Genomic DNA, 8,134 nt, shown 5'->3' with positions numbered 1-8,134 from the left:
GGACCCCTTTTAATCTGGATTTCGGATAAATCGGACGAAATCTGAACTGTCCATATCAAATTTCTGGTTCTGGGATTGTCCCAGTTGCAATTGGGGTTGCAATTTCATATTCTGTGTCACTACTAAGAAATAACAAAGTCCCTGGTGCACTCTAAGATTAAGAGAAAACGGACGACTCAGGCGTCCTGAAGCGAGAGAAAACGGACTCCTATGACGGGGCACTCAAATAAAGAGACATGGCTACATGTTTTGTGGACTAGCCACTGTACAGTATCCTTTTTATCACTTTGTAATAAACCTCATTATGCCTATGTGTTTCTGATAATTATCATAACATTATATATTTATATATTTAGCGGTTGTACAAACACAAGGCCTCACGCATGCCATTCAGACTGACAGACTTGACAAGTTTTACCAACCATAAAGACAGTTGAAGCTGTAAACATCACTCACAATGGATCTTGAATATTCCAACTGTAATCAGACATACCTAAGTTGCCTCAACAATTGCAACCCCAGTTGCAATATCAAATTCTGTGTCACTACTAAGATATAACAGTCTCTGGTGCACTCTTAAGATTAAGAGAAAATGGACGACTCAGGAGTGCTGAAGTGAGAGAAAACGGACTCCTATGACGGGGCACTCAAATAAACATACACATAGCTGTATAATGCAATATTAACCCCTAAATCGGTTAATTCGGACAATCGGCTAAAACGGACACCCTTTCCCCCCTATTAGTCCGTTTTAACGAGGGTCGACTGTACTCCTGTAATAATATTAATAATTCAGATAAGTATAAAAACTTTTTGGGGGGTGCAGGTCCTTCTTCTACATTTAGACTGGCTTCTTCCTCTGCATCTTTGTGTGCTTCCAGTTCGATGAGATCTTTTTACTGAGCTCTTCTGCTACACTTTCAACAGTTAGAGGGTGAATAATACTTCTCACGTCGTACACGAACATTATAATTCGGTCAAACCTGTTGAATACAATTCATTTAGTATTTCAAATAAGTCATACATAGGCACTCTTACATAAATGTTTAATCCAATTTATATTTACATAACAATCATGGTTATGTAATTAGTCTAATCTTACCACAAAAACAATGACACAGTCTACCTGTGTACACAATAAATACTAGTTAAACTTACGTGTTGAAAGTCTAGAGAGAAGCCAGGGTAGGTGTTGACTCTAAGATATGGGTAGCTATACTGAAATGCCCACCCTATAACCTGGCCCCCTGGCTGGTCAGCTATGGCTGAGTCAGGTGATTATAATTATACATAAACAAACTCCCTTCACACCCTCCAACCTCCTCCCGGGCCTCTCATCTTCAACCATCTCAACACACCACATTGTATATGGGCAGGCACGCCCAATAAACATGACATGAGTTACAGCCTAACATAACATTAGTTTATATGTCATCATAATTATGTACCGCTTGCGGTAACACCCACTCCGTTGAGCGTTCACGCTCAAAAAACAGGCCTTTGATACTTAAGTTTGTCACGTTCATGCGACTATGCTGCCCTCAGGCTGGTGGTATTTAACTTTGTCACGTTCTCGTGACTAAGCTCCCCTCAGGCTGGTGGTACTTATCAGCTCCTTAGGACATCTCGGTCCTTTGACGTTCGGACATCACCATCTTCATGTGTGGATACCCAATTCATTCTCCTGTTCGATTCCGTCAACCCTTTTCATTGCTCCCTCCAACAAGCATAATTTGGTCACAGGTCGCAACATTGTGGACGTCGTCGTCTTAACCACTGCCTGTCGGACAAGTCCATCCTCGCCAGCCTTGACTTCCATTACTCGACCAAGGTGCCATTTGTTGCGTGGACTATTTGCTTCTGCTATAATGATTAGGTCACCAGGGCGAAAGTTGCGCCGTGGTCTGAAATGCACTTGTCGAGTTCTGATTTGAGGGAGGTACTCCGTCAGCCAGCGCTTCCAAAATTGATCTGAAAGGTACTGGACATGCTTCCACCTTCTGTGGTATGATTTGCCTATTGACCTTCCTCCTAAGGGAAGATTACCCTTTTGAACTTAAGTGCTAAAGATCAGCAGGAGCGAGAGCCTTTAGTTCATTTGAGTGTTTGGAACCTGGGTGATTGGCATCTCGTTAACTATGGCTTCCACTTCACAGAACAAGTGTTTGCAGACGTTCATCGTCTAAAACTTGTGAGCCCACAATCGCCTGCAGAACCTTCTTTACTGTGCGAATCTGCCTTTCCCATACTCCCCCCATGTATGGGGCAGCTGGTGGATTGAAGACCCAGTCAATATCTGCTTTTAGTAAGGCACCTCTGAGTCTGTCATCTTGCTCCCAACTTTTCACTGTTAGTTTGAGCTCTTGGCTGCCCGTACCATGTTTGTCCCGTTATCCGACCTATTACGCTCTGGTGTACCTCTGCGTCGTGAGAACCTTGTTATTGCGTTGAGGAAGGCATCTGGGTCTAATGAGGCCAAGACTTCTAGATGAACAGCCCTAATAGTTAGACATGTAAACAGACATCCCCAGCGCTTAACCTGTTTCCTCCCTACCTTGATAATGAATGGACCAAAACAGTCCGTTCCAGTGTAAGCAAATGGAGCCTTTCCAGGAGTGACACGATCTATTGGTAAGTCAGCTTGCCTTTGATGCCGACTTCTCCAGTTGTTCCGTCGGCACACTACACAGCGTTGTATGATTCTATCAAGCAAGTGTCTGCCCTGGGGAATCCAATACCTTTGCCTCACACACGCCATCGTGTGTTCTCGTCCGGCATGCCCGGCTCTCTCTTCGTGCATCTCCCGCACTATGATTTTGGTGATGTGGTGGTCTCTAGGCAGCAAGATTGGCTCCTCACCACTTCGCCCAAGAAGGGTTCCTTTAATTCTTCCCTTTGATCTGAGTGACGTTCGCTCGTCCAAGTAAGGTTCCAGTTTATATAGCTTATTGTCCTTCGGCAGCTCACCCTTTATGACAGTTTGGATTTCTTTCTCATAAGCCTCTTTCTGCACCAATCTTATAATTGCCTGCTCAGCCGACTGTAGTTCCTCAGTGCTTAGCCTCTTCAGTTTGAGGTGCAGGTCTGCGGTCCTTGTACTGGACCCAAGCTACCAAATGAACCTTTTAATCCATGCCACCCCTTTCACCAAGCAGTACCATGATGAGTACCTGAGCCACAGTTTGGCGAGGGACCACTTTGACTGCTCGCTCACTGCCAGAGCAACTACAGATCTCTGGTGTACTTCTCATTTCACCTCCAGTAAGTCGTTCAGAACTGCTGGCAGTTCCTTTCCCTTTGGCCACCGTTCTTCAACACTGAGTAGAAAATCAGGACCTCGTATCCACCAAGATCCTGCAACCAGGTCCAGGATAGGTAATCCCCTAGTTGCATCATCTGCTGGGTTCAGCGATGTGCCGACATGTTTCCACTGGTCAGTTCTTGACAGCTCCTGTATGACTGCTATCCTGTTGGCTACAAACGTTTGAAATCGTCTGCTCGAATTGGCGATGTACTGCAAGACTAGCATGCTATCCGTCCAAAAATAAGATTCGTGTATGGTCATGGTCATTTCTCGGTGAATCGTTCGATCAGCGTTCACTGCCAGGACAGCTGCACAAAGTTTCAGCCTTGGTATTGTCAGTTGCTTGAGTGGGCCCAGCTTGGCCCGTCCGTACACGAAAGAGCACTGGATACTTCCGCCAGAGTCTACCATTCTCAGATAGGTCACCGCACCGTAAGCAGCCTGCGATGCATCGCAGAAGGTGTGCAACTGTGCTGAGATGATTTCTTTAGCACTTGCTGTTTTTAGGCATCTGGGTACCCTTAATTTCCCTAGGTGGGCCAGTTCTCCTAGCCAGGTGCTCCAGGTCGTGTGATTAACAGCCAACAAAGATTCTTCCCACCCTAATCGACGCCTGCATTCACACTGAAATAATATTTTAGCCCTGATGATGAATGGGGCCACGAACCCCAGTGGGTCATAAATAGAACTGACCAGGCTAAGTACTCCTCTCCTGGTCGCTGGCCTTGAGTTTGGTTGCACCTTGATGGTGAGCTGATCACCTTCCAGGAGCTACCTAATCCCCAGGGCTCGCTCCATTGGCAATTTGTCTTGCCTCAGATCAATTTCCTTCAGTGCATTTTGCCTCTCTGGTGGGATGGTAGCCAACACTCCTTTGTGATTACTGGCCCGCTTCATTAACCGAAATCCTCCACACGCCAACAGTCTTCGAAGCTGACACGCAAACATTGATGCTTCATTTGATGAGTCCAGCGACATGAGCAGGTCATCAACGTAGAAGTTGACTTCCGCTTGCGCCACCATGTCGGGAAACTCGGATCTGTGGTCTTGGAATGTGCGCCGGAGAGCGTAAGTTGCACATGAAGGGCTCCACACCCCACCAAAGATGTGCACCTTCATCCTGTAAGTTACTGGCTCTCTACTCAGATCCCCATTCTCCCACCAGAGGAATCTTAACGCATCTCGATGTTCTAGTGCTACATGGATTTGATGGTACATAGCCTCCACATCTGCCATGATGGCTGTAGTTCCTTGGCGAAACCTAAACAGGACTCCAAGTAATTTGTTGTTGAAGTCTGGACCTTGTAGTACCTGGTCGTTCAGTGATGTCCTTTTGTGTTTGGCTGCACAGTCAAAAACTATGCGTACTTTGTTTGGCTTACAGTGGTCCCTCGGTTAACGAACTCAATCCATTCCAGCAGGTTGTTCGTTAACCGAAAAGTTCGTTAACCGAAACCATCGTTTCAATGGGTTTTTGGGTAATTGGTTCCAGCTCGCCGAAAATTTCCTAAATTCAACAAAAATGGTAGAAAAGTTCACTTACTTTGAGGTGTGTATGTAGAAGGCTCCTGGATGATGATGATGATGATGATGGGAATTAGAATGGGGGTGGAGGAGAAGGAAGAAGAGAAGGCATTGGGGTGGAAGAGAAGTCACCCCATGGCACCATTTCACCCATAAAATTTTAGTTCTCTTGGTGTATTTCAAGATTATTTTCTTTAAATCAACACTGCACTGCATTATATATTGTCAATATGTAAAATATATTTCAAAATGACCAATAATTTGCTTGGAAACACAGAAAAAAAGTGTTCAGTTGAAGAGAGTCTCAAGCAAGATGTTACCTCCAGTGAAAACAGAGAGAGACTAACGCCTGTTTGCTGTGTTAAGAGGCTGGATGCCGTGCATTAAACTAGTCACTTTACCTTCAATTATGTTCAATAATTGTTAAAATGACTAAAAAATTGAATATTAAACTTTTAAAATTATTGAATAGTATAAACTTCTTGATATTTACTAAAATAGTAAGGAATTTAAGCCCTAGAACCGATTAATGTATTGGCGGACTGATACTAAAGCTGGTTGCCCGGCCAGTGCAAGCGAAAACATGTTGAGGTTGGTTCGTAAGAAATTTGTTAACCGAATTTTTGTTCGTTAACCGAATTGAAGATTCTTATGGAAGGCAGTTCGTTAACCGAGGCGTTCGTTAACCGAGGGATCACTGTACTTGGGTTCAACACCGGGTGATGAGGCAGATACCAGACAACACCGGGTGATGAGGCAGATACCAGACCAGTCCAGTATCTGATTCCAACTGGCACTTAGGCACTGATTCAGCATATCCTTCAGCAAGCAGTTTATTTATTTCCTCTACGTATCCTTGTCACAGCCGTGCGTCCTTGGATAGTCTCTGAAGCCCATCTAGTCGACGCTCCGCCATGGCCTTGTTGTTTGGGAGTTCCGTGTTCTCATTACGGAACGGTATGGGAAATTGGTAATGGCCATTAGTTTTGATGCCTGTCTCTGACCATAGGCTCAACACTCTTTTGTCCTCAAGTGAATGAGCTTCTAACTGCAAGGCTCCTGTGTCCCCACTTTCCAGCTCCCAAAAAAAGCTTAACTTGTCTTTCCAGACGGGTTTCAGGACTCAAGACAGTTTCGGTCATCAGGCATCCTGACATGCAAACTCCTGGTGCGTCTTGGTGCCCCACCGGTCCATTTACTGTCCAACCCAGTCGCGTTTTTATGGCGAATTGCATTCCATCCCTTCCAGCTCTGACCTCCAAGGGTACCAGGGCCTGTGGCACATCTTGTCCTATCAGAATTTCTATGCTGTTGCTCTGCAATTCTGGTAATTCCACACCTCGCAGATGGGTCCACCTTGAGATATCACTTGTGTTCGCTACGGAGTTGTGCAGTGTTGTGGGAAAATTTTGTACAGTTAACCCTCACTTTACGCGGTTAATGTAACCCGGAGGGTACCGCGGAAAGCGAGAAACGCGTAAAGTGAATAACATAACATATGGGATTAATTGAAATGGAGTCCAGGCCGATCCCCAAACTCCACTTTTTGACGACACATAACTATGTTGTAGTAAAAATAACATCTTAATTTTATGATGGTACATGCACACAATTAATACTTAAGAGAAATAGAGAAATACAGTCGCCAAGTTAATGTCCATTCAAATAATGGACACGACTCCCTCCCCCTCTCACACTACACTGCCGGCTCTTCCCTCTCTGAGAAATTTTGGGGGGAAAACCAGGTATAGTAATAAATAATACCTCAAACTAAAGTTAGGATAATATAATTGACATTGCTGGATTCCTTGTAAGACCAGGAATATTTTGAATATAAATGTCATATATTTTTCACAAAAGATAACATACTTACTCATATTAACATTTTATCTAAAAATTTTATGTTTAATGCAAAATATATGATGTTTATATTCAAAATGATCACCAAATTGTAAGAATTCCAGCAATGTAAATTATATTCTGGCCGGGTAATTTGTATGAATTTTATGAGCTAAAACAAATATCTTCAGTTAATAAAAAAAAATATATATTCTTCACGACACTATCTGTCAATCAAAGTACCCCACCTTGCCTCCCCCCCTCTTCCAACCGCATGGTCAGTCCCAACCCTCCCCCCCCACCCCCCACCAATCCTCCCTTCAAGAGATGTTGGGTGAAAAATTTAGATTTTAACGTTTTGTATTAAATAATACCTCGGATTAAAGTTAGGATAATATAATTGACATTGCTGGATTCCTTGTAAGACCAGGAATATTTTGAATATAAACGTCATATATTTTGCACAAAAGATAACATACTTACTCAGATTAAACATTTTATCTAAAAATTTTATGTCTAATGCAAAATATATGATGTTTATATTCAAAATGATCACCAAATTGTAAGAATTCCAGCAATGCAAATTATATTCTGGCCGGGCAATTTGTATGAATTTTATGAGCTAAAATAAAAATCTTCAGTTAATAAAAAAAAAAATATATTCTTCACACGGTAACAGATGGTCGGTCGCCGGTCCCTCCCTCCCTCCCCCCCACCCCCCACCAACCGTCCCTACTAGATAAATGTGTGGGAATACCAGACTGTTTACCTTTTTAGTAATAAATAATAAATCAGACTAAAGTTAGGATAATATAATTGACATTGCTGGATTCTTTGTAAGACCAGGAATATTTTGAATATAAATATCATATATTTTGCACAAAAGATAACATATTTACTCAAGAGTAAACATTATATCTAAAATTTGTATGTCTAATGCAAAATCTATGTTTATATTCAAAATTATCATCAAATTGTAAGAATTCCAGCAATGCAAATTATATTCTGGCCGGATAATTTGTATGAATTTTATGAGCTAAATTAAAAAAAATTATACTTCACCGTGTAAAGGGGTACATCCACCGCGGAATGTGAGCATCCTGGGTTCTGGCAGGGCACCGCGTAAACGCGGAATGTGGGACCGCGTAAAGTGAGGGTTGACTGTATAATGAGTACTTTCGAGATAAGTATGGTTCTGCTGACTCGAGTATCATCTCTTGGGCAAGTGTACCCATGGTTACCAGGGTAGGTGTCCCTTTCACCCTTAGTTTCTGTGCCAGATCTTTGGTGCAATACGACCTGTCGCTGCCTGAGTCCAAGAGAGCTAAAGTTCTGATGTGATTTCGTTGGTGTGAGTCCTTTCCCCGAATCTTCACACTCACTATGGGCAGTACAATCTTGGCATTTTTCGTCGATAGTCAGATGTCGCTTTCGCAGCTGTATGGGTTTTCAGGGGCGTCCTTTGTC

The 8,134-nt window shown here is 43.1% G+C and overlaps 1 protein-coding gene across 1 annotated transcript; it reads right to left on the bottom strand.

Annotated features, from left to right (window-relative positions):
* Window positions 1-3,247: 3,247 nt before the first annotated feature.
* On the bottom strand, window positions 3,248-7,902 carry LOC121877909. Its single transcript, XM_042383863.1, has 3 exons — window positions 7,899-7,902; window positions 4,080-4,647; window positions 3,248-3,917 (listed from the first exon to the last, which is right to left on the bottom strand). Exons 1-3 carry the CDS (start codon window positions 7,900-7,902, stop codon window positions 3,248-3,250), a joined length of 1,242 nt encoding a protein of 413 aa, XP_042239797.1.
* Between the last annotated feature and the right edge of the window lie 232 nt (window positions 7,903-8,134).

The sequence above is a fragment of the Homarus americanus genome, unplaced genomic scaffold (genome assembly GCF_018991925.1).
Source record: "Homarus americanus isolate GMGI-L3 unplaced genomic scaffold, GMGI_Hamer_2.0 scaffold44113, whole genome shotgun sequence".
NCBI lineage: Eukaryota > Metazoa > Arthropoda > Malacostraca > Decapoda > Nephropidae > Homarus > Homarus americanus.
This window is presented reverse-complemented; position numbering and strand designations above follow the sequence as displayed.

What these genes read in the sequence shown, in the direction of transcription:
- LOC121877909 (XM_042383863.1), bottom strand. An exon ending in GAGCGAGCCCTGGGGATTAG is followed by an intron (nt 3,918 to 4,079) that starts GTAGCTCCTGGA and finishes GTGTGAATGCAG; the next exon opens with GCGTCGATTAGGGTGGGAAG.